This window comes from Etheostoma spectabile, chromosome 4, assembly GCF_008692095.1.
Source record: "Etheostoma spectabile isolate EspeVRDwgs_2016 chromosome 4, UIUC_Espe_1.0, whole genome shotgun sequence".
NCBI classification, from domain to species: Eukaryota; Metazoa; Chordata; class Actinopteri; order Perciformes; family Percidae; genus Etheostoma; species Etheostoma spectabile.
In genome coordinates this window covers 22,684,582-22,712,406 of record NC_045736.1, presented here as the reverse complement: position 1 = coordinate 22,712,406, position 27,825 = coordinate 22,684,582, and the positions used below count along the sequence as shown (strand labels likewise).

Sequence of the window (27,825 nt, the reverse complement as noted above, 5' to 3'; positions counted from 1 at the left end):
GCCATAGATACTGTATTTAAATGTGAACGCTTAGTACTCATTAAGGCTAATCACATCTGTGTACGCAAAACCTTTAACAGCATTATGTACTGTTAAAAGAAGTGATGGTTAGTGTTTCAAATACTATGTAATCTTTTTATACTTTACAATTAAAAAAGGTGTTTCATTATTTTGTGAAGTTGTTTCATTCATGAAGTTTACTTCTTCTCTCCTTATATCCAGAACACACACCACATCTTGTGTGTGAGCATAGGTGTGCATGTGTAATTAGTTCTCCTAAAGTTAAAGAAATTGCTGCTCTCTTCTGGCCACAAACAGTAATTGCGAGTGTTGGAGATGTTCTGTAGAAGGCGTTGTTTGTGTGTTAAACTGTTAATACAATTTAAACAAGATGTGTAGTAGAGTGAAAAAAGAAATACTAGATTACAGAAAATGTACCTAACCTTTTACCATCCTATAGTAGATAAAGGTAATTTCTGCCCATTCACAACATGTATTAGGTTAAAAAAACATAAAATGGGATTTTACCACACAGTTCAAATGAAGGACACATACAGATCTACAAACCAGTTAGTTTGTGCCACCAAACCACATATTTCATAGGACATTGCTTAACCACACTCACATGTATAGTAAAATAGTAATAAAGTACAACACTGTATATCAGAATCACTGGAAAAAAGACCAAAGTCACGTCAAATGAATGTATTTTAACAGAACAGCAGCACTTAGAACAAACACAGTCAAGAGGAGGATGTGATTCAGACCACAAACTCCATAAAAGTTTTGACAAAAAGTTACATTGGGTAAGAGAAAATTATGACAAACTTTAGAGTGATTATCATCCTAGCTGTGTTTCTTGAGTCATTGGTTAACTAGCACAGAGTAAACTTTATTTTAATGACAAGAGTAAAAGTTTACAGTGCTAAGTGTGAATATACATAATATATATAATTATATATATACACTTATCTTGATATGATGAAGGCATACATTTTCATTTTGACAAACATTCTAGTCATGGTTTAGAAAGCTAAATACAGATATTGTTTAAACAAAGATTTAAATCAGTTTACTTCATAAAGTTCTCAGGTAAATGAAAAAAAGATTAATTTATTTCTTGTTCCTTCAAAAGCCTTTACACTGAAATACTGCAGCTTTTGGCACATTTTTTGGTAAAAGACAGTAGAACTGGCACATAGCAAAATAAATGGTCTGTCTGTGTCCGTATCACCCATTTAATATTTATTATAATATCCATGATAGTTTGGACTCTCCACTGCCTTGTACAGTAACTTTGTGAGGAGAAGTTCAGGGTGCTCGGCCTATGAAAGAGTCCTGCTCAGACAAAATAAAATAAAGGTGCTCTCTGTGATTACAGCCTCACTGTCAGATAAACATAAACCTAATGCACTAGGAAAATGCACAGAGACTAACAAAGCAACAAAAAGAACACATTCATATGTAAAGTCAATAAAACCATGCCCTTTATTGGCATTAAACACCATCGGCACCCAAACAGCAATATTAAAGATAGACAAAATAAACGTGAAAAACAAAGGGGTCCAGTGACGTCTGAGGCCTCGACTCTGGTAACGTGTGTGTTGATGACAGTCCCTCTTAGAGATAAGTCATAAACATGCAGACAGACGGGCAGACTGCCCACTCTAAACAGCCCACTCTATGCAGCTCTCATTACAGTCAGCGGTGCTGCCAGCTGATCTCCTCTTCAGTTCCCTGCCCTCTGTCTGGTGCTGGGGGTGCTGGTGGTTCCCCTGTGACCGCTGCCTTGGCTCCTGCAGCTCGACACCATCCGACCCCTGACTCCTCTGAGGCTCCACCTGGAGGTAGGCGCGAACGCGGTGTTGCTGCGCCATAGTGTCACTGAAGTCAATGACACGACACTCATACGTGCCCTGGTCTGACGGTTTGACACTGGAGAGACGGAGCTTGTGGGAGATGTTGCTGCCGGCCACTTTTACTACCTAAATGGGGACAAAAGATGTTCTTTATCATTCTAAACTCTATTTGTGGTCAAACGTTAATGAAGCACAGATCCATATAATGGATAATGTGAACATATCTTGCCAAAGCTTGGATTTCTTCAAAATTCATAACAACAAAAACAATATCTGCTAGCTTTTTTTGACATTGTCTTTACTTTGTGCTTGTTGACAGTTGACGCAAGATCAAACTCACACTAATTTTGGTGGCATCTTTGGAAGTTTCCTCCAGGGGTACAACCTGCACAGAAATATGGATGATGCATTAGCAACAGAAGGCTGATCCAGGCTGCACATTTCTAAAAAACATCTCATGCTAAAAATGACACATTTCATAAGCAAAACATGTCTAATGTTTTCGGCAGTCTTTTCTGAACAAAGCTTTCTTATAGTTACCTTTTTATCTGGTAGTTGTTCTTTATGCAAGTTTGTGTACATGTGCACACATGCTTATATGTGCATGTTTAAATGTGTGACTATGAGCACACACACTCTACAGTCCCAAAGCACATAAGCCTCTGAGCAGGAGAGTGTGTGTGAATGCGTAGGCACAGGAGCATAGGTATGAATTATGCATGGAGCAGACTGAGATTTTGAAAATCTATTTCTTTCTCAGTGCCAATTATAGTGTCTAGAGGCACAACAGGGGAGCCTGAGTTCCCCCGTGATGCGAGAAAGTCAACCTGTTCCTCCAGTGCTGGCAAATGCTAATCAGCAATTATCCCTTCGTTTTCGTGCCAGAGGTTTTCTGCCGTGGCTAATATTGCATTTCCCTCTGCCTGATATACATTGAGCTTAAGGTTCAGTCCAAGCTCTGAATAAATTGAACTGCCAAAATGGAAAAGTTAAACTGAAAATGTACTTTGTAACTCTACTTAACAGATTAAAAAAGAAAGAAAGGTTTAACCTTGAAAAACAGATTGTTGAGTAAAATAAAAGCCCTCATGTATGAGAAAATAGCTCCGTCAGAGATTATGTTAAGATAGGCTTCTTTCAAGCACTAACCCTGATATAAGAAGTGAGTTCCATTGGGTTTTCTTCCGTCTTTTTTTTTTTTTACAAAACTGAACACATGGACAACACACAAATAATGAGTTGGCTATTCACATATGACAAATTTATAGACAGCAACATCAGCACCAAGTGCATTTAGTCATCTTACAGGAGCCTCCACTAATACAGTGGGTCACAACCTTTTTTCATCTGACTTATCCTCTCAATCCTATTAGGTTAGCTCAAGTACCCCTTCATCGGCACCATCCATAATATGCCATTATGAATAGATCTTCTTTTTTCATACAATTAAATGATCAACATTCAGATTACATTGGTCAAGTTTGCATTTTCTACTATCAGTTACCCCTTAGTAGCAGAAGCTAAACTATTTATACTGTGTATTCATCACTTTTAGCTAACTCCACTGCTAGCTTGCTAACTAGGTTTCATGCGCTCTCACTTGAAACACGTGGTGTTTATGTTTATGTGTTATAACAGAGTCAGGTCATTATCCTATGTCAGAGTCAATCCTATTTGGCCGTTTGTTTTGCCCCTAACACAAATATGTGGATATATTGTTTAAAAATAAAATCAATTTCTATTTTTAGGTTTAGTAGAGTTTAGTAGAGTTAATTACTAAAGTTTTCCACATATCCCCTTGGCAACTGTACAAGTACCCATGGTTGAGAATCAGTGCGCATAAAACAACAAGTAAAACCTGTTTTCCTTCACATCTTACATTATTAGTGATCTGGACAGGCTTCTCTTGCCAGTCTCTGTGGTCCTTGATGTACCACCACTGGATTTCCAGGGAGTAGGAGGGAGAACTTGCCCCACGGAAGGAACAAGCCATCTCTACATCTTTCCCGCTCTGCGTTGTGATGTCGTGTGGCACCTCTGTAAAGAGAGCTGCAACAGAAAAAAAGAACAAAGGTTTAGGAGCTTAAGACATCCCTAAAATTACAGAAAGACAAATCCTCCAGATTTCTATTTCTCAGGGAGCTCAGTGACATTTCACTGGCAACATTCTGCATCACACTTCAACAAGAAAAAAAACTGTGACACAGATACAAGGTGTTGGCAGCCAAGTAAATATAGCTATGAGAAATTCAGAGAAAAGGTGTTGACTGCTGATTGTTAGATGAAAACATTGCTTATGTTACTTGGTGGCCATTTTTGCGTACACTTTATCATGCATACTCAATAATCTACAGTGTTCTGTACATTTCACTCTCTTAATCTTTCTCCAGATTTCTCCAATTTTTTCTCCAATCTTTCTCTTACTGTTGTAGCAAGCTCAAGTGTCAAGAATGTTATAAACCTTTCTTCTATCGATGGTACAGCAGCCTGAGCTGAACATACCGACATATTCATTTGGAAGTGTCCTAACATTTCAATCCCACGCGCATGCTGTAATACTGTACCTCCTACACAGAGAACATCTTTTCCTCTTGTTTAGCTTCCAGTTATCGTCAATTATTCAACATAACACTACAATTTCCATCACATATCATATGACTGAGCATGCAGTCTTTGTGTGTGTGTGGGGGGGGGACACTTTGTAATCCTCCTGGTCTATGGATGCTCAAGCAAAATGGAGACATCAACTGAGATAAATATACCTCTGTGTAAATGTACATTTACATCTGACTGACGTGTATGATTGATGACAAGTATGTATTCTAATGTTCTCAGCTTCAACTAAAAAACTAAAATCCATAAGTAACATGCTAAAAACAAACTAATTGAAACTGGTAAATACGGGAAATAAATTAAAACAATAAAATTCTTCAAACTCATATGCACACATTGAAATACACATAAAATAAACAGTTCCACAGGAACAAAAACATCACACATTATCTATTTACTCTGGATATTTGAAATGTGAGAAAAACTCACATCTTAGTACCAAAAGTGTGAGAGTATAAAAGAATAATCTGTCTGTTCTATCTATAGATAATAATCTATGTCTCAGAATAATCCTCTGAGAGACGTGGCAAAAGACACACAGAGTTAGAATATTTAGACCAGGTTAGCAAAGAGAGAAGTCAGTCACTGTATTTGTAATTGGCATTGTCTTGGGTCTTGTGCAAAGCTTAACCACCGATGGCAGGAACATGTGAAGAGAAAGGCTAAGAATAGAGGAATGGTGGACAGGGCTTTGGTGTTGTTTGAGCGACCGGACCTTCAAGAGTCATGTCCTTGATGCACCGCTGCTTGCGACCAGACAGTGGCCTCATTTGTCAGTAGGAGATTTACTGGAGGGATGGAGCCATACAAGGGCCAAGAAACTTAAAGGAATATGAGGAAAAGAAGGAAAGGTGAGAAAAAACGGGCAAGGGGAGAAGTGAACTGAGGTGAGTGTGTCAAGAAGAAAGCTGATAGATGGAAAGTGAGGAAAGGTGATAGGAAATGCAGAGAGATGAGCTGTAGTGAATAGTGATTATCCACACACGGCTGTTTTCTGGTGTTCACACACACACACACACACACACACACACACACACACACACACACACACACACACACACACACGTATATTAATATATACTATTCTTCAGCTGAGTGATACACAAACTGGATAAAGCTACATTTGCAATGCTACTTTTTGGTTTAGAAACAAATATCTCTTGCTATGTTTACAACTCATACAGCCGTATACGGAGACCTTTGGCAACACCAACACTGACGCTAATGTTTCGCCACCTGATTGGGTCTTGTCGGTTATTACATTTTGTTCTCTGAGACTAAGCTACTAACGTTACCATGGCAACTGGCAGCAACAGTTTTTCTACTGGAGACACTTGTGTACACAAAGATCACTTTGGGCTTAAAACTCCATAGAGATTGGTCCGATACCATTTTTTGCTTCCCAAAACCGATTCTGATACCTGAACTTGCATATCGGCCGATACCGAGTACTGATCCGCTAACCAGTGTGTCATATATTTTATTATGTTTTAACAACTGTATGCTACTATCCTTGTGTGGATCTGATATGATTTCTATCTTTGTTGTTGGTCTGGCTCTTTGTGAAACTTGAACAAACACAAACAATGAACACCACAGAACTTTCTTTTTTTATCCAGTTAGACAGTCAGTTGTAACCAAAAAAGAACATAAATAAACTATTTTAACATAGATTTTCTTTAGAGTTGTATTATATGGTATCGGATTGGTGCATAAACTCCAGTACTTTCCGATACCAATACCAATGTTTTAGGCAGTATCTGAGGCGATACTAATACTGGTAACCCTAAACAACACACTCTAGCTACTTGAACATATTTTTCCCTGGTTTCTGAAGCTTGTGTTAAGAGGCAGCTCTCATGTAGAACAGAGAGCTAGCAATTCTCAGACCTGTCAGCTACAAGCAGATGGGTCATGATAGGTGAGCTTTACAGCCAACACATTGCCTTCAAGCCATTGCAAAATGAGTTGATACAAAGCCTATTAAAACTATCAGCTTCACAAAACTCTCTGTATTTTTCAGCATGGCTGTGTTTAGAACATGGTTTCCTTCGCCCACTTTTGCGCGCAGAAGCTTGAGTGAAGATAATTACCTCTTCTGAAGAGTCCAAGTTTTTTTTAATCCTGTGTCCTCCGTGGCTACTAGCAACTGTGTGCCGGAGGGGTGGGGGCTGTGCACGATCATGGAAGGCTTGTGTCAGGTTTATGCAACAACAGTGGTGTTGTCTTAGAATTCCTCATGGGGGCGACAAAAACTACTATAGCTTAAAGATGTAGCCTGTTACAGTCACTGGCTGTAACAATACAAAATATTATACTGTGATTAAAGTGAAAACTATTATCAAAAAGGTGTTTTATAAATGTTTATTCTGCCATGATCCTGGGTTTTGTTTTATGTCTTGTTTCATTTAGTAGGATATTGTCATGTGTCATGTCTTGTTTTACTCCCAGCCTTGTGTTTTCTTGCCTTTGTGATTGTCTGCCCTGCCCTGATGAGTTTCACCTGTTCCTCGTTGACCCTCATGTCACCTGTGCCTCGTTATTACCCACCTTGTTTCAGTCTTGGATTTTCTGCTATATTGTTTGGTCCCAGTGTTGTTGTTTTGCTTGTGTTTACTTCTCCAGTGTTTAGTATTTCTTTGTCTTTGGATTCAGCTTCTGTTATTAAAGCACGCTTTTTGTGTTTCATCAACCTGCCTGACTGGTCTCCTGCAATTGAGTCCTCCATTTGAAATCTCAAACCATGACAGCAGTTTGACAAAAGCAAATGAAGTACATGAAGTAAAATTTAACATGTTTAACAAGATACCATATTTTTTTAAACTCCCAAATGACATTATGAGCCCAAAAATCCAGTATTGGTCAGGCTAAAATACATCAACTTGATATGTTAATAAAATAAATGTAATAAATGTTAACACAGCCAGTACTGCACTTTGTTCAAAATAATTGAAGATAAAACACCAATGAAATTAATTGTGATCCCAAAATTGCAAAATCGGCATTTAGACATTTAGAGACAAAAGTAAATTCTAGGCTATTTAATTTGAAAAACTGAGTTAATTCTTAAGAAAACTCCCATATATTTATCTTTCCATCTTTTGTTATGTACCCAATATGCAAAAATATAGCGTGACAGGGAAGACTGGAAGTACGGCACTGAAGATAAAAATATAATTAATTATTATTGAATCAAATTTAATTATCAGCTTACTAGAATTTCTTTGGATTCTTCTACTGAACTGTAGTGTGAAGTTAAATGCCATTTGGTCAAACAAAAGAAACTAGGCATTTCATACCAAAGCACATGAAAACAAAAAAACAGTATACTAAGATGGATATCAAGATATCCAAACAGACAAATCATTCTGGGTAAGATTTTTATTTCAGTGCAGCTCTGTGTAAAGCAAAAGGAGAAAACATTAAATACTTCTGCAGAGATGTCTTGCGATTCATTCCACTGCATAGTGGGACATATTTTCTGGGACAATTTCCTGTAGCACTAACTATTCCTAACTATGCAATTGTAGACTGTAATCCCAGCTGGCATAATGAAAGTTAAAGGATCCAGGGGTTGAACTGTAATGTGACCTTTGAAAAAAGTGGCTCACAGTAGCAGTAAATTGCAATTCTTAGGCAGCCAATTATTTCTTTTTTCTTTTGTTTTCTTTTATATGGCTAAATCAATACTTAAATAGATACATTTCTCTCAATCAATTCATTGCCACACATTAACTGTATTCTTTTGGACTGATAATGAAAATTGAAAAAAAATCTACAACAGTTAGGGATTCTAAGTTACGGGGGTTACTTAATTTCCACAGGATGAGGAACGGCTGTGGATCCGCTCGGAAACGGCGTCGGAGTAATTTGGCTTCCATTAAAGTCAATGTGTGTATTTCCACGGACTATGGAACGGCTGCGTCCCAGCTCCAGCAATACGCAGAGCTTCTATTTTTGCCGGATGCCGGAGAGCCCCGCAGCAATTCAGCACATGACAGATAATGCGGGACAGGAGGTCGAGCACAGAAACAAAGTAAAACGTCCGGTTAATTTTCAAAATAAAATAGACCGTGCTCACAGCGGATCATATTTCCCTGCACTACATCTTGAAAACACAGCACAGAGTTGTTTCCTCTCTACTCCTCGGTATGGAAACAAACTGTTGTTGTTTTGGTGGTTCTATTCTACATGAATTTGCTAGACTTCAACTGTCAGTCATGGCCGCAGCCGTTCCGCAACAAATCCGGACCTGGTGGGTATTATTGGACGGCGGAGCATGGAGCCAACATGCAGCGGATCATATCCGCAGCCCTTACGCATCTTGTGGAAGTTGGGGGTTTGATATTCTTTTTCTGACCTATAGCCGACCCTCGTTAACCAATTAACCTTTCTGTTAACCCTTAACCAAAAAGCAGGCAACAGAGTCCCGGTTCACCCTTCCAGGACGCTTGGGCATATGCACACTTGTAACGGTTGCACAGCCATGATGTTACGTGCGTTGTCGTAGGCACATGCTGCCACTTTCCTGGAAGTGCTTGCTAGTTCCGTGCGACCGACACAAGTCCACCTACTCTGTGTGTAGGGCGGCCAATTGAACCTGCCAGTCCAGATCGATATAGTGATGTGTCATGGAAATATCCGCTGTGAGTGCCTTCCAGCAGAGAGCCACTTTTATTCAGTTATATTCTTGTTTTTTCTTTAATTTGTCTTCCTCTACATCTTATCATTCAAAACTAGCACTTCCAGAGGGGGAGGGGCACTACAGACGGTGTGACAAAACTAATCACACTGTCGTATATGTGTTATACATATGGTGCCAAATATGAAGCCTGGAATAGAGAACTTCACGGTGCGTATGACCAAAACAACAGAGGATGACATTTTTAGTATTTGCAGGGTGCTAAAAATACAGCATCAACAGCTAGAGGCCGATTACTGATAGCAGCATCTGTCACTTTGAACCAGCTGGGTTCCCACGGACAAAAAAAAATAACTCTGTCGGACACAGTAAACAACACAAAAAACGTATTATTACTTGATTAGTTGACCAATAGAGAATCAATGGATTATAATTTCCTTAACAATTGCCAGTTCGTTGTCCCCTTCCATTAAACACTGTTTGTAACATCATAGTTAGAATCAAAATAAGAATCAGAAATATTTTATTGATCCCCGAAGGGAAACTCTGTGTTGCTATTATTGCACAAATAGTAATAATAGTAATAGTAATAATAATAATAATAATAATAATAATGATTATAGTAGCAGTTGAGTTTTGTACACATTTCAGGCCAATTAGTTAGCAATTCAGTTAGCAATCATAACAACCATAAATAGGCAACGGCTGGCCTGTCGAGCATTTGGATTTCTTCACGTTGAAGCGCTGTGCATGGGTGTAGTAAAAGTGATGCTGATACTGTTTAATGAATTATAAAAAAATATATATATTTGACTTCTGTCTGCAAGTAAATAAAGCACAATTGCAAAATTGATAAACAAACTGCATTCGGTCAACCTAATATTCAAAATGAATCTAGTTAGTGGCAAGGCAAGGCAGCTTTATTTGTATGGCACATTTCCGCAACAGGGCAATTCAAAGTGCTTTACACAAAAAGTAAAAAAATAAAAACAGATAAAACAAGAATAAGCATTACAAAAATAAAAACAGATAAAACACAAGAATAAGCAGTGAAAAAATAAAAGATAAAACACAAGAATAAAAGTTACAGTGCAGTATAAGAAATTAAACATTAAAAAAATGATCAGCCATTTAAAGAAAAGCAACATTAAAAAGAAAGGTCTTTAGCCTTGTTTTAAAAGAACTGAGAGTAGCAGCGGATCTGCAGTTTTCTGGAAGTTTGTTCCAGATAGGTAGGAGGTATTGTAATGTTGACGGTTCTAGTAATAAAGGATGGAAAACCAAAAATACAAGAACAAACTTATAAGAAATGGATTGAAAAAAAATGTATATCTGCTCTAACATAACGTACAATCTACCGTCTTACTACCCAATCAATACTGGATTTGTTTTTACAGTGCTCTCTGGGAGACAAATTATGTAGTGGTGTTATAGTTTCTAAATTGCCTCAAACCTAGTTTGACATTACTGTACTGCAGTTTCTTGATAGTGGCAGACATATACGCCGATACAGATATATCTGCTATAGGCTTATATCGTGTCTAGCTCTACAACCTACAGTATAGTAACCTAACCCAACAATCACCTCCAGGGGTATTTCATACAGCTTTTCCAAGAGGTTAGATAAAAAGAAAATGTCCTGTTCATGTCTTCTCTGTGTGAGAGCGGGTCCTGGATGCTACTATATCAGAGTGTAGGAAAATCATAGTAATTTCTCTATTGGATTTGGGGAAATTCAAACGCAATCCTTTTGCGCTATATTTGCTATTCAAAAACCCCATTTAGCCAGAGACAGCCGTTTTCAAACTAATGGAGCTAATAGTTAGCCTACTAAGCTACCTAGCTACAGCTGACAAAATCTGCTATTGGCAATTGTCATTTCCTCCCGACGAAATCAAGCTGGTTAAAAATGAGAAGCCTGTTTTTTGTCTATCTGTGTCTAAATTCAAGATTCCTTCCTTCAAAAATTACCAACAATTCTGAGTTGTCAACGTTCTGTGTGTGTATGCTGTTTACATTTGTTACAACTAAGATTACAATGCTTGTCTTTTATTTTATTGACTAATCAAGACCAAATTTGATAGTGATTTCACACTATGTCATTTTTTTCTCCTAAAATTCAATTTCAATTCAATTCAATTCAATTTTATTTATAGTATCAATTCATAACAAGAGTTATCTCAAGACACTTTACAGATAGACCACACTCCAGAATTTACAAGGACCCAACAGTTCTAATAGTTTCCTCCAGAGCAAGCAACAGTGCGACAAAATAATAAAAGCAACCCTTGACACCTTTTGTAACCAAATGTAATAGACAATCCTTTTCCACAATGTACAAAGTGGATCTGGTGAAGAATTAATGAAGCTTGCTGAGTTTCCACAAAGTCAAAGTCAAGGAGAGAGCTGCATGTGGAGTCCTTAAATACACCCGGGAGTCCAGAGCAACTGTCGGACAGGCTTATAGCTGCAAGGTAATTCCTGCACTCTCCCATGTCCACAGCCAACCAATAAGACCCAATTCTGCAAACGCAACATTTTTCTCAATTTTCCACCTCTTCTTTTCTCTTGTTTAAATTCTTTCTTTGCTCTCGTTGTCTCTCTCTCCTGCTCAGTTACATCTCCCACAAATCTCCCCCTCACGTTGCTGACACTGTTTTTACTCCTCTTTCCTGTTCCTATTTGCCTTTTATTCGTACTTTTGACCTACTAAAAGCTTCCTCTACCACTTGAGCCTCTTCTGTACTTTCACCTTCCTTCTTTTAATTTAGTTCCACTCCACACTTTCTCCTACTCTCTGCGGCTCTCTCGCTGACTGGGCAATCTGTGTCTGTTGGCTTTCTGGTGTGTGGCATAAAGAGATGCTTCCAACTCTCGGAGTAGCTCACTATATCTCCTGGAGACTTGCCCACTGGCTCTGGCAGGTGTTCAGCTTCCTGGGAGACATGTTTGTTTCACTGTGTGATGCCCTGTGGCTTGTCAAAAAAAAAAACTAAACCATAAATTAGCCATAACGGTGCTGCTGTGTGATTCTGTTACATGTTTTATTCATGCCATAATGCATGGGGTGTCCCTATGCAGTGTACATGAAAGTAATGGATATGAGGCAGAAAGGAGCCTGTTAAGTTATCATTTTGCAACATCTCACACACACACACACACACACACACACACACACACACACACACACACACACACCTCCTATCCACAAACCCAAAACACAGGATATCTCAGCAATTCAAAGCAGATTGTGGTAGGAACCCACTTTACCAAATGGAGGAGGACAGAAAAATAAAAATACATTTATGAGCAACTCCCCATATTTTGTGCTGGAAGCATTAGAAAAACAACAACTGTATTTTTGCAAACTCTGCCTTCTACCTTCTTTTCTCATCACACAGCTGGGATGCAATTGTTTTTTATTGTCTTTGAATCTATCATATAATAAACGTTGTCCACTGATTTGTTTCCAGTGATGTGCAATGTGGCACACAGCCTCATTACCAGAATAAAAGGCAAACTGCAGATACACAGAAAGACACAGAAGAGAGGGATTCAAATATATATTTGTGACAGGTTACGCTATAAAATGCAAATATTACTCCACCTGTAGTATGTCACATTAAATATTATAAACAACACTACATTTTTAGTGGTAGTCTAGGTTTTTCCAGGGCTGTGTATGTTGATAATTTGCTTATGTGCACACATTTTTATTTTGACGTACATATTTTTTGTCATAGCCACTAGCAATATACTTAGCCATGACCATAAGCCATTAGTGATGTTCCGATACAATACCAGTATCGTTATCATCTCCAATACTGCCTAAAACGCTGTTATCGGTATCAGGAAGTACTGGAGTTTATGCACTGATCCGATACCACGTAATAAAGATAATTAACAAAAATCTAGGTTAAAGTAGTTCTTTTTAGTATGTTCTTTTTCAGTTATAACTGACTGTCAAACTGGAAAGTTCTTTGGCATTTATTGTTTGTGTTTGTTAATGTTTCACAAAGAGTTTAACCTGAGCCATACCAACAACAAAGACAGAAATAGTATCACATCCATACAGGGATAGTAGTATACAGTTGGTAAAACATAATAAAATATATGATACACTGGTATCAGTACTCGGTATCGATCATACGCAAGTTCAGGTATCAGAATCGGTATCGGGAATAAAAAAAAGGTATTGGACCTTCTCTATAAGCCATAAAGTGCATGAATCCAAAAGAAAGGTAAATGGTTTTCGTGTGTAAAATCAGTCAGTGAACAGGCAAAACGATATGTTAAAATGGTACAGGTTATTTTATCATTATCATTTTCCACAGCTGTTCTATGTGTCTGACTTATCTTTACTACATGATGATTGTGGTAACCTGCAACAGTTGTTTATTAATCGCTTACTTAATTGACATAAAATGAATCAGTAACTTCTGATAATTGTCACTTTTTGAGCAATGATGCCAAACATTCTCTGGTTTCAGCATCTCGTGAGGATTTGATGCTTTTCCTGATTTGTAGAATTGCAAATTGAATATTTCTGGGTTTTGGACTGTTGACCGCACAACATAAGATATTGAAGATGTTACAATTAAAGGACAATTCCAGTGCAAAATGAATCTAGGGGTTAATAACATATGTGTACCGAGTTGATTGTTCTCTGGTAAATCCTTATTTTATACCACTAACAAGGCTCAAATAACACCACACTTAGTAGCACACTGAGGGTCCTTACATGTAAACCAAAGCATTAGTAACTTTGTAAATGTACCAACAGTTTATTAAAAAGAAAGATTATAAAAACAGTAGCGTTCATGTTTACATGTGGACGCTATCTTGGAAAACATGACCAGTCGAACAACGAACGCTGTGGAACTAGTAACATAGCTCAAACATAGTGTTTGTGGTTCAGCTGGCCATGCCTTTTTTCCAAGATGGCGCCCCCCTGTAAACATGAACGCCTCTGTCTTTATAATCTAACTTTTTAATAAACTGTGAACTGTGTGAGTTTACGGCGGAATTGTTCTTTAAGCTATGGGAAATTGTGATACATTTTCACAGTTTTTTTCACAGACTAAACAATGAATCAAGAAAATATTAGATGAATGGCTAATGACAATTCTCATTACGCGCACACGCACATATAAAGAGGCCTAGTTCTCGATGCAGCAGCAGTGGGTTTGACTCCAGCCTGTGGCCCTTTGCTGAAAGTCATTTTCACCCTCTTTAACCTTTGAAGTCTAAGCTGTCCTGTCGGAAATAAAGGCCTAAAACGCCCAAAAAATAATCCTTAAAAAAAATAATAACATTAGTACATTTCACACAAATTACAGCTGTAGAAAGGTTTTATTAGTGACATTTTGACCAAGCTGGTAAAGGCAAAGGTCCACATGAAGGAAATAAGACGTACAGTAAAAATACAATAGCTTTACATAAAGTAAAACATCTTAGAATATGATGTGAAACCCTTTCCCATCCTCCAGCTGTATTACAGTCTACAATGACTATTTGGCCTGTCAGTGTGTGTGCTGGTGAATGGCGTTATGCTCCCTTCAATTTCTCTCTTTACTAATGGATTTGTTTTACTTGTCAAAAAACTCCATTTCAGCTTTTGTATGGAACTTTGGTAGATGGAATAATGAAATGCTCTGTCATTGTTTTCTATTTTTTGCATTTTAAAATGTCTACTTCACTACCTGAGCTGTCTTTGTTGTAAGATGACCTCCTCTACTCTAAGCTGTAGTGATTGGCATCCTCCAACACCAGGAAACATTACATTTGAGAAGGAGGGGACAAGTAAGGAGCAATTTTAACCAAAATAATAATCATTAATTGTACCAAAAATGACTCCATATTGGTTCATATTAACTCCAAAAAAAAACTGAGGGAACATCCCAAATGTGTGGATATGGTGGTTGAGAGACTAACAAGGATTGTAAAGTCTGCAGAGAGACGGAGGGGAGTACAATTTGTCATGAACAATGAGAAAATAAAAGACAACTGAGTCACTGTCACCTAAATAAAATATTTGCTCAATATAAAGAATTGTGTCCATATGACAGAGTACACTTACATTATGTTTCTTAACTTCTCAATAAAATTTGCTTATATTTACCATATAACAAAGTAAAAATAAAGTGAATAAAAAGTAATTGCAATAAACATACAAAAAACATTCCATCTTTTATTGCAATTTTTACAAAAGTTCCCGCAACGTCATGCATTTTGGCCTGCAACAATCTCAACAAAAGTCCTGGAGGGACTGACATAGGACTGTTCAGACTGAGGTTGCACAGCAAAAATGTGACCTGGATCTGATTTAGGACCACATATTTATGAAAGTGGCCCAAATTAGAATTCAAAAGATCATATTCTATTTGATTTGTGTAGTTCACACAGTGCAGCAAAAAAAAAAAAACCAGATTGGTAGCACATAAAAAACCCTTAGATTTAGACCACTTTTTCCTGCAGTCTGAATGTAGCCTCAGGGGCCTGGAATGTGCCAGGAGAGAGAGACGGACTGCCAAAAAACAAAAATTAATTTTGTTAATCACCGTTTGCTTGGATTCATTAGAATTGTGTAAAACTACAGTACAAGTCGATAAACAAGAATACTGTTGCACAGCCCTAATCTGTAGATTGGAGGATCCCTAATAATACCAAAGCAAAGATGTCATCGCAGTTATGACAAATACACTCTATGCCTTCTACGCATGCATCCCAAATCATTAACACTACCAAATCATGCTGTTCCAAAACTAATGCTTCACCATTCTGCCACTCTTGTCCTTCCTACTCCTCCTTATCAATCTGACTGAGTTGTCAAATTGCCTTTCAGTTTGCTATGCAGGCGCCTTCTTTAACCTGCCTTTGAAACACGATTTGTTGACAAAAACTGCGCATGCTGTGCCAATGTCAGGCTGTCTGCTCTGACATCCAACTGTTTCCTGACTTTAATCATGGGGCGTCACTACTTATCAATCCCATAACCTTGGTAGAATGCTAAATCAACACAACAGCTGACGCCAATGGTACATTTTCACAAAGCCGAACTGGCAGAGAAAAGTGTGTAAACATGTACGGTACTTGTGATGTTAATACTGACTTCCGGGGAAATCTCTAGAACCCTGTGTTGCCTCATTGTTAATGCTATATAACTGGCACGGAAAGAGTTTTCTTGGCCTTTTCTAAGTATAGATTTTCCTAAAGGCAGTACTGTCAGAACTGCTTCAAAGTAGAAGCAGGGGGCCCTTGTTTCAAGATGCAAGTACAGTACATTTATTTTTACAATGGTCCTCCTTGGCATTTCTAACAATATTGCTCAGAGAGCAATGATACAGACACAGAGGCAACTGCTTGCTATTCACCAAAGACTAATTAAAAATGAAAAGGGAGGAAAATGATGAAGGAGAGCAATGCGGTAAAGGACAAAAACTATATAACAAATGTATGTACACTGCTCCAGCCCAAAAGAGACCACTCTTAAATATTTTCTCACATCAGATCCATAGCAAAATGAGAGGGATAAATCCAGCCTGAGTCCCAGTGTGAGATCGATTCTTCCCCCCCTTGGAGGGAGCTTGAGCTGTTTGAGGATGACTAAATTACAGAGGGCCTATTAGCATGGACGAGAAACTAGTGTGACACCCATATCTTTGTTGGTCCGTGTGTGTGCTTGTGTGTGAGAGCCAAAGAGAGAAGCTAGCAGAGTAAGCCATTCACCAACCCTGCAAGCTTCTGTTTTTCTTTGTGAAACTATTAAACAATAAGGCTTATGATATTCTCTATTTCTTTCCTTATTGTCAACATTTCACATGAAAAGACCAAAACCAACTACATGTTGGTCCGCACCTTCATTTTCACACCTGCCTAGTTAGATTTACTCAAAACCCTGGAACGTTTACCACCATGGTGCAGTTCGTTTTGGCAGTTGAGAACACAGAAATCGCACTCGGGTGCTGACCAAAAGAACCAAGACCAACCTGAGGAGGTGGTCTCGGTCAGGTTACAAACGAAAGCTGGTACGCTTCCGTGCATTTTGTTCGTAAGAAAAGTGAACCAACCTTGATCCGACCCAACAATGTGTACACCGCAAGTTTGAACCTAACGGCTCCTGTAGCTAAGTGTGCTTGGCAATCTGTGATGCAGCAGAGCATGCAACTGTAACAGCTTGCAATGTTTCTGGAATATACTGTGGGTCAGGCTGGCCTAGGTCAAACCAATCGTTGCTAATGTTGGAGACCGACACATAGTGACAGAGAGTAGAGCGATGTCTTGGTAAGCAGAGTAGACGTAGTAACATTGCTTCCAAAACAATGTCTAGAAAATGAAGCACTGGTAGCTGGAAGAATGACAGAAAATCCTTCTCTAGGTTAAGTGAAAACATGTTTCACTGGAAAAGTTGCCACCTTACGGGGACAGCAAGTAAAATCAGGGTCATTAACTCAATGCTTCCATTTGAGTCACATCCGTAGGGCATTGAAGAGAAGAAATGATTCATTGAGAAGAAATCAGCCACAGTAAATACCAAGACATAAAATTCCAGCTTAATATCATAACTTCCACCAAGGTGAATGTAAATAGTCCGTGAAAATAATCCCTGTGGGAAGAGGTATTTCACTAACTTGATGAATGACTTTAATAATCAGGAGGGCCGCGAGTGGATGAAACAGCAAGAAACTCCTGTAATGAAGTGACATGCTGTAGATATTTATCTTGATCTTAATCCTGCATGCAGATAATCAACTAGAGGAAGAAATTATGTTTGGTTAGTGAAAATGAGAAAAAACCTTCAGGGGACAGCACTTTGTTCTGGTTTAGAGGCTATAGTTTTCACACGATACCAATACAAACATACTGTTTAGAAGTCAAAACAAGTAACTTTTATTAAGTTATTGTATTTTTAGTATTTCACCACTAAGTGAGTCAAAGATGAGTCAAATGTTATATTTGGAGTTGTAAATAACAAAATGACCCCAACTTACAAGTGTGCAAGTGACAACCAATGACCTAATGTAAAAAAACAGATAACACTGATAAACAAAAATAAGCAGCCTGGGAATTTGCCAGAAAGGCAATAATGCTGTACTTGGTTCAGAATCAGTGGCGGTGGAACTATACAGGCGTCTCCTTGGGGAAATAATCGCTTGCTGCAAGACCTTCAGCCTCCATTCAAGGTGGAACGTGAAATAATGAAATAAGAATGGAGCCGGTAATCAAGCAAGCAGCTGTCTGCCCATTACTCCAGAGTGAATTTTTTTATAGCCCTTGGGACACAAAATTCAGAGACTATTTCTGTGTTTCCTCTCAGTGTGTGGTAACACAAAGTAGCATGTGTTGTTGACAACACATCTTGGGGCTTTGAGCTGTTTTTGAGAATGCACACTGTACTCCAGCTGTACTCTACAGGGAAGAAAGACAACAACATTTTTTAATATCCGGGTGCCCTGGAGAACCTTTAAGTGATGGTGTGTATGGTTTCACAAAATGCAACAGTTGAGTGCAGCGGTGACCAAGCTGCTTAGAGCACTGTGCTTGGCATGATGTGTTGAATGAAGTTGAATTAAAATGGAAGCAGTTTCACGATTATGGAAGGAATGGAATGTTGACATATTTTAAGAGAGTCTAAGTGAGCTCATACATTGCAAATGTCCTGTTCACTGTATTCTCTTGTGACAGAGTAATTTACTATAATTGCACATTTCACTGAGCAGAGCTGACCATCTCAGCTAGAGGTGAGAAAGGTCCACACAAAACAGGCTCTCTGCTAACTTCTCTCTGGTGGTTCAGAACTACGGAGCAGTCCCTCCAAGATTTTGCAGCCTTTTTTTGAGATTGTTGCGGCCCAAAATGCCTGATATTGCGGAAGCTTTTGTTGAAGTTTGCAATAATAGTTGCAATGTTTTTTGTATTTTTGTTGCAATGAATTGGCGGAAGCGAGAGAAAGTTGCAGAAGAATTGCGATTTTTTTGTTGTATATTTCTTTAAAAATAAAAAAATAAACCTGTTTTGAGAGGCTGAGTTTTCCTAGTAACCTTACCAATAAGGCTGAGTATGCTACAAATAAAACTGACTGGTGGATGTAAGACAAAAACATAATCATTTATTGAATATATCAATTTTGTACATGTCTGTCAGTAGCTTGCTGATCTATACATTGTTAGTTAATTTCCTATCCTGGCTTGGGACACACATACGATTTAATAAAATGCTTTTTGGACTTTACCTTATCATTGCACTTACAATAACGAGCGTAGCTGTCCTCAATTTAGTTCATCCTGTACGTCTCTCTGGTTTTTTCTGTATCCACCGTGTGCGTTAGAGTGTGTGTGCGCACACGTCAGTTGCGGAGGAACTGAGCAGCCCAGCCCACTGCAGAGAGCCGACAGGATTGAAACAGCAGCCGCTTTCAGCGGCATCAGAGTGAAAAATCGTTACAGCGTACATTGACGTTACATTTTAGACAGGTTAGCAGGACTGTCTGAAATGTTTTGAACGGTCTTTCACTGTACATTTTGTTGGTGATTGTGAGATAATCGAGTCACACGCGTCTTGTCTTTATATCAGAAACACGGAAAGGAATTTGGCGACGTAGGTGTGACGTTAACCCGTTCTCACTCCCGCTTGGTCATTGGCTCTCAGAGTCACATACTGACACAAAGCCAAAGTGGGACTGCTGGAATTGGTTGAAGTTGCGGGAAACTCCGGTTATTGGTCAAATTTGAGGGTTGCACCAAAGTCGCGATGATTGGTTGAATTTGCATGAATCGCAACATATATACATGTTCTTAACTTTTTTTAAAAATTGCTAGCTTGTTATGCTAACACTAATTGCTAGCTGCTAACGTTAAATTGCTGATTTGCAGTCCCGCATTTCTCTACCTTGAATAGACTCCATACAGTCTACCGTTTTAACCATTAGCAGACAATTTGTTTGATATCAGTGCACAGCACTACTTGCTTTGGAGACATCGATACATGCTTTATATTTACACTCCGTCCTGTGTCACACAGGGACGCAGGAGAACACACAGCAGCTGATTCACTTATGGGCTGAAAAAAAGCAGAAGTTTCTTAAATCATGTGTTCATGTTGTAGACATTCATAATGGTAATGGTACTGTATGTTCATGCACTTGTACATTGTTGTTGGTTATTATACGGGACACTGATGAAAGCAATGTGAGGGAAAGGGAACTGGCCAACAAGTTTATTTGTTTGTGGTCTTGTGTCTTTTTTAGTTTTACACATGTATGTGCCTTTTTATGTGGTTCTGTAATATAATATATTTTATTTAATGTTTTTGGCTGTAATGTTTAATTTATTGGGCAAAAATAACTTTTTGTTAAGAGTTTTTCAAAACGGTGATAACTGAAACAAATATACAACACATCATGCAGTGTGTATACACATGTGTATTGTAAACATACCTAAGTACTACACATAAGAACATCTGCCTCTGCACCACCAAAGTGAACATAAACTGACTATAAAATACATAAATGCATATGACACTGTTATCAAAACCCAAACAATCGACATATAGACTCACTTGCAGACGGTATCTTGGAAGTTTGTGATCAATACTGTATGGTGATGTAACCAAGTGGTGTCCCATTTCATAAGGGTATGTTTTCACCCCTAGCCCTTACCATTTGGTTTCAATGGCCAAGGGCTAGGGGTAAGATAGAGAAATGGGATTCAGCCTAATTCCTGTCCTTTAGGACTTCTAAGGCCAGTGTTATTGTTGGCTTGACTTGCTTGTGTCTTTCATTAGTCATCTCCTAAAACTGGGAAAACACATTTACTGACTATCTGCCTTAAAGTAAATGTGTGCCAAAACAGCACAGCTTAGGCCTATTTTAAAAGTCAACACTAAACCAGCCTACTTCTATGTGAAAAAAAGACGTGAGGAAAACATTGCAGATATGCAGTTTTAACACATCTGTAAGGATTCCTGTGGAGGTGCGGTCTCTCGCCGGTAGCCTACTGTATGTAAATGACCCGTAAACCATGCCCTCTTTGTCCTTCCCCTCAGGCGCCTCCTCTCTATGCCAAAAAAAATGTAGATTGACATAATGCAAACAAATGTCAAAGTTAAATAATATAATAGGCTTGTGAGATTACTTTTGGATGTTTGTGTTTTATATATCAGTTCAACATTTTTCAGTGCCAATATTTGATGTTTCAATGCCAAATTTTATTTTCAATACCACAGGTTACTGTCACTGTTCTAGCTCCATACAGAACAAAGGTAAGTAGCTGATCCCGTTGTTATTAGCTTGTTTATTGGCCGCTGGGGATGGGTTGCAATATTTGTAATGAACAAATGCCTTCAGAAGCAAAAAGAAAGCTAATTTTCTCCCCTAAATATTCAGTGTTAAACCAACTCCAAAACACATTGGATTGTCACTGAACTTCTTCTGCTTCATTGTGTATAATCTGTCTGTTAGTCTTCTGGCTATAGAAGCATTGTTTCAACCATTTTCTCTCTCTCCTGCTCTGTCGTACCGAGCCTCCGTCAGCAGCACCCTCCGCTGTGACAACATGATGCTGCCCCCCCAAGGAGCGTATATGAGGGGATGAATCATACTCTGACACAAGTGGCCCACACATGTTGGTGAAGGTTTACATAACCTGGACGTTTGACTAAAACCAGAACATGTCATTTTGTGTTGCAGGTGATTCAATCTACTCTTCAGCTGAAGCCAGATGCACTTATCTGAAACAAATGAGTCAGGGCTGAATCTAACAAGCACTTTCCACAACAGTGCATCCGTCCCCTCTGCCTGGGCAATTTATCAAAGAGCCCGATTGAAAAGAAAAGAAAAATCTTCTGGGGATAACAAACCTTAAAAAATGCTCTTTTCTGGTGCTGCAGCTACTGTTGTTCAAAAATGAAAATAGAAGGATAGAAGGATTCATTTGTTTTCTGGATTAATTTTTAAAAACCTGAACAGTTGTTTTTCATTCTTGTTAAGAGTCCACATCCTAAGGCATTATCTTATGGCCAGTCTGAGACATGGAGTGGGAAAGAGAACACAATGTTTAAAGCACATTTTAATTAACTCCCTTTGGGAGAAATGCAACTAATTGATTTTCTATCCTGTCCAAGACAGTCAATCCATTTGAAACTGTGTGTACCACATTCATTTATAGTGTTCAAGCTTAGGCTAACTTGCTAAGCAGAGAGTGACAACTGGGGAGACACTGTTATGAAGTGGTTATCACACAATTTAATTAGACAACAGTAAATCTATGTTTGGAGCTGGTGGAAAAAGGTAGGTAAAATAAATGCCAGTTATGTTTAAAAGAGCTGACACTAAGAAAAGTAACAGCAATGGTATTCTACTCTGGCTGAAAATTAAAGCATTTATGGAGCAGTAATTAATGGGTTTTAGCAGCTGTCTGACTGTCCATTTAAAAACAATCTGAAATGTATTGTATTTGGACCAAATATTGAAGTGAACTAGCCCAGAACAATGGAAAATATTAGATGCCATGTGGCTTGTGAATATTAGATGCCATGTTCACACTCAGGCTGCAAACTACGTGGGAGCTAGACTCCCCTTGAAGGAGAGTTCTGGTCGATCGGTGCAGTCTACAACATGTTATCCTCCTGCTAGATTTTGCACCCAAGTGAACACAGCGAAATTGACTGCAGTAGATGCAAAAGGCAAACAAGTTGTGTTAATCTCTACCTCTGTTTATTTTCTCTTTTATGGTGAAGTCCACACTAGTCAATTGTCACAACTTTTATGCCTTTCTGTCACATCTACTGCAGTCAAATTCTCCTCGTTCACTTGGAAGGAATAATTGCATATGGTTAAGCATGGGTAACGACATCTTGAGCATGTTTAGAGGCTAAAAAAACATTTAAAACTTTTTTCTAACCCTGTTTAAGTCTGATGGGTGCAAAATCTAGGAGGAAGATAACACGGTGTAGACAGCACTGATTGTTTTCATTGGTCTCGCTACTGACAGCACTATAAATAAAAAATAAAAACAGTGCTACATGTTGAAACCAACTGGAATTCTTCTTTAATAATCCCCTGAAAACGTGATTTGTGAAATTTTGGGGGGATAAATGTGTCAATTTGACGTGCAATTTAAATTTTGTTTAATGTGATCATCGTGGATTATTATGTGCAAAATTGCAAAAATCTCATTCATTCATGCATGATGGCTATTTAAACCTAATTCACTTCAATAAAGGTAACTATACATCTAGTGTCATGAGCATCAAGGCGTGGCGGTGCTGCGGTGAAAATTCAACTCAGACAAATCATAACAGGTATGTTCACTCAAAAATTCATAGAAAAATAAACCTTGGAGGCCATTAATTGACACACAGAGTCAAATCCATTCTGCAATTAGCATCATATAGCCATTGCAAAAAGAACACAATGCAGTTTAATTAATTTTGGTTTTACTAAGAAACTGTGTAGCGATAACGTTAATAGCATGACTGATTCACCTGCTGCAAGCTGTGTTAGCACACCTCGCGCCATGGTGACAACGCAGAAAGACGCTTAAGAAATAATGTCCTCTTTACTGAAGATGGTGGTGGTAGAACATGCACGCACCCACAGAGGTACGGACGGAGTAAACTTGAGCAGACTACATCGGCTTTGCAATTTTGTTGAAGTCTCAGTTAGTCACAGCAATGCTGATAAAGTGGTTTCAAGTATGGTTCTATTTTGTATAGGCTTCGCCCTCTAAGGGCTATGCTATAGGGCTTTGCGCATGCACAATCGTAAAGATTTTCTTTCCCGCCCTTGCGTCCAGGCCGTGCTTCAACTACGTCCACCGATACCGTATATAAACAGAGCGGACCTGTTGCTCAGTTCCCATTTTTCCTTCAAGCTATCAGTATTAAGACAATCTCGACTTCCAGCGGTGCTTGCATCTGCCCCTCCTGCCAGACCGGCTACATCCTGCAGACGGACCTCCATACCCGCTGCGAGATCTGCCTCAGCGCCACTCAAACCACCCTGGCTTTCACCCCAGAAGCCTTTTGCCAATTCTGTGCCTGCCTGCCATCTAAATAGCTTAGTTTATCAGGCTAGCGGGGAAGGGGATGGCAGTTGGGCAGACAGACGGGAATCCCTCGACACCCTGGACCCGCTGGAGGAGGGTTTTTTCAACGGGCACAAGTCCAATGGCTCAGTTCCCTCAGATAACACCTCCGTAACCGGCTGTCCCTCCTCCCCCTGGGAGGACTGGACCTCAAGACGGGGATTGATGCCCTTCCTCTACGGCTCTCCCCATCGCCAGAACAGCAAGGGGCACCACTTTGGCAGCCTTCCCCTCTGCCTCAGCCGGCTCCATCCTTCACCACTAAGGCCCTCTTCTTGGATCTGCCGGAGATCATATAAAAGGCGGCAGATCAGAGAGGCAAAGCGCTCCCAGCGGAGCTTCCAGCCCCTGCTTAAGCCTCTTGAGCGGGGGTGTTTATGCCCAGGGGCCGCGCTCCTCATTGGCTACCTTCTCAGGCTTCGACCTCTGCTCCTCAGCCTTCCCACAACTACAGCAGGCTTCACGGAGCCGGAAGACCATGAAGGTGGCCCCCTGTCTGGTCTAACCCGACTCCCAAGCCACCCAACAAGCAACAACAACGGTTGCAAGGACGAGACGCAGGGAACGCCTGTCCCTCCATGGTTGAGCTCTGGGAACAAAACGGCCCTTTTAAGGGTCACTCTCATCCATCTAAAGAGCTGTTTACCCTCGACCAACAGTTTTGGAAATTGCGTTTGCTAAACCCTCCAGACTCCATGTAAATGAACAATAATTTAAGCATCTAAAATACATTTCATTAAAAGTCGACCGAAACAAAATAAAACTATGAAAAGCCATTTTGGGTAATTTTTTCAGACTTTTCCAACCATCAAAACTCTAGTTTTTGTTGTAATAAACACATAGTTTGCTGATTAACATGTGAAAATGTGTCGGCTCCATACACAAGTAGGCCTATTGCTTTTATGAATGAAGTCTGGTAGGTTTATTGCTAGCGACTTCAGAGCTGGTTCTGGTTAAAGTGAAAAGGTCTCAAAGAGGTTTTAAAAGGTCTATCCCTAAATTGATTCTTTCCATAATGTTGTCATTTGTGAAGGTAAATACCAGCCAATTCCTGGTGTGGCAGAGTTAAGAGTTAATTTCCTAAATTCTTAAAATACATAGAGCTGTTCAGTGGCTTTCAGATGTGATCTTATGAAGGATAAAGTAGACACAGCTGAGCCAAGGAAAAACACATTTTGACTGTTTCCAGGATGAGCCAAGCCATACAGCTCCTTTAATTTTCCATCCTAATCCCACTATAACATACATGATCAGTATAAAAAACATATAGTTTGTCTACTTGACAATCCAATTTTGCAGCAATAAAATATAAGTGATATGAAAAAATCGTATCTTTTCAGGTAAAACAGATGTTGACAAAGTTTCCTTTTGGCGACATCATTTGAAATTGTGAAAACTAGAAGTTGGAAAAAAGGTTATAAATTGCAATATATCGCAGAATATTGCAATATGTTTAAAATCGCAATAATATTGTATCGTGGCATAAGTTAGCGATGATATTTTGGGAGGCGTCTGGTGAGTCCCACCCCTACTATTTCCCTGGGAACCTGTTTGTTTTGCGCTGACATTTACGCCATAACTATTTTAATAGCAGCTTTACAGTTTGAATTGTATGCTGAAACAGCCTCTTATGACAATGGTTTGAAAAACATTATATGCTGCTGTAGCCTACCTGGTTTGGTCCAACAAAATAGGTTTAGTTTACTATAATTAATTAATTATAATATTATACTTATAATTTTACTAATTCTTAATTTATTGTGTGGGTGAATGTGTGGTATGAATGTGGCTTGTGCCCAGCTCTTAATAAGTTATTAAAGTGATGCGTCCAATTCCGTTAGATCAAATGTTTCATCAGCTTGCATGAGACTATATTCAACCACTTTTATGAGGACACTTAAAGATGATAAAGGTGGGGTATTTGCAAATTTGATATAATCCCCCAATCGTTAGCCTACCTTTCACAGACAATAGTAGCATACACTGTAAAATAAATTCTGTTGTTTTTACGGGAAAAAAAACTGGCAGCTGTGGTTGCCAGAATAATTTTGTAAAAAGATGTAAATATGTTTACAGAACAACAACATTTTACAGTTAAATTTTTTTATTTACCAATAAAAAAACATTTTAAATCTGTAAATCCAACAGCTCTTTTCTGCTGAACTAGCACAATCATGGTGCTAAAGAATACACATTTTCAGTAGGATTTACATGCAGTTGCTGTTCAATTTACATACAAGTTCTGTGAAGTTATTTACAACTGTAATGTGTTTTTTTCACAGCTGCCAGTTTGTTCCGTAAAAATCAATGCATTTGACTGAATTTTCTTGCAAATTTTACTTGTGTATAATGTAGTGTTTTTGCATGAAAGCAACATCTAAAAAAACTGTAATTGAATTTTCTTTCTGTTATAACTTAACTATGATTCCTTTACAGGTAGAATGAACACTTTATCTGAGATGATTAACTGCCTTCTTATAGACGTTTAACTTTTACCAGAAATGTAACGTGTACACAAATTAAACATAAAACTGTTTTAAAATCGACTGGTGACCTGTCCAGGGTTTAAATCGCCTTGCACCCAATGCTAGCTGGCATTGGTTAGATAGATGGCTGGATGGATAGTCTGTAACTAATCAAATTAATTACTAAGCTGTTTTAATTTTCAGGACAAACAGGACATGATTCATGATTCAGTAGAACTGCTTAATTCCGGACTGTACCAACGTTTTTGGGACTTAATGGTCACCCTAATTGGCTATTATTGTTTACTCCTGAGTTCTTTTGAGAAACCTTTGAGAAATTTTAATAGTCAATGCATCCTATTTTAACTCTTCAAATTCACATAATTTTACTGTGTACAGTATTTGTATATATTCTTGACTATAAATTATAAGACATACATTTGTTAAATGCATTACTGCAATGTTTTTCAGTAGGCTACATAAAAAATCTTGTTGTTATTTTTACTGCACTGCATTGCTGCTCATATTAGTTTATTTGTGTTTAAACTACAGTAATATGTAAATTGTGAAAATAAATGGGATTCTTTTCACATATTCTTACTTTATAAATAATAGTTTTGTTATGTTTAGTATTTAGCAAAATATTACGGTAAAATAAACACTGCTTCAATGTTGTTCTATTTACAGTTTTTTTAATGTCATGATTTTACAGCATTTCATCGTTAATTCCACGGTCTTTTTTTTAGAGTGTACAACTGCAATTATAGTCGACATCTATCTTCATAACAAGAATAAACTTTAAAAGATAAAAAGTCTACTGAACCCCACCCAGTCACTCAAGAGTGAATATTATAGCTACCAACAATAAACACAGGCATAAAACAACTTACCATTTCCAGAGACATGATTATTCACCTCGCCGTGTCCGACGTTGAGAGCTGCGTTAAGTTGAAAATAAAGTCCCACGTACTGTAAAATCCCTCCAAAGGCTCGCATTGCTTCAGCCGGTGTTTCAAGCAGTTTCATAAAATGTGTCACATTAGGTAAAATATCCCCGCCGGCGCTGAGCAGCCCTAACAGACGTAAAGCTTGGAGCTGGAGGGTAGAGACGCTGCTGCTGCTCCACTTTGCTCTGCGGGAGGAGATGATGCTGCCAGCGGAGG

The 27,825-nt window shown here is 38.6% G+C and overlaps 1 protein-coding gene across 1 annotated transcript; it reads right to left on the bottom strand.

Annotated features, from left to right (window-relative positions):
• Window positions 1–387: 387 nt before the first annotated feature.
• Window positions 388–27,825, bottom strand: vstm2lb (V-set and transmembrane domain containing 2 like b). Its single transcript, XM_032513408.1, has 4 exons — window positions 27,553–27,825; window positions 3,739–3,908; window positions 2,200–2,244; window positions 388–1,985 (listed from the first exon to the last, which is right to left on the bottom strand). Exons 1-4 carry the CDS (start codon window positions 27,686–27,688, stop codon window positions 1,668–1,670), a joined length of 669 nt encoding a protein of 222 aa, XP_032369299.1. The 5' UTR covers window positions 27,689–27,825; the 3' UTR covers window positions 388–1,667.

Bases quoted from the DNA above. Each gene is read 5' to 3' on its own strand.
- vstm2lb (XM_032513408.1), bottom strand. From the start codon at position 27,688: ATGAAACTGCTTGAAACACCGGCTGAAGCAATGCGAGCCTTTGGAGGG. The intron at 3,909-27,552 runs GTAAGTTGTTTT...TTTCTGTTGCAG, and splicing joins TAATCATGTCTCTGGAAATG to CTCTCTTTACAGAGGTGCCA. The intron at 1,986-2,199 runs GTGAGTTTGATC...GTCCCCATTTAG, and splicing joins AAGATGCCACCAAAATTAGT to GTAGTAAAAGTGGCCGGCAG.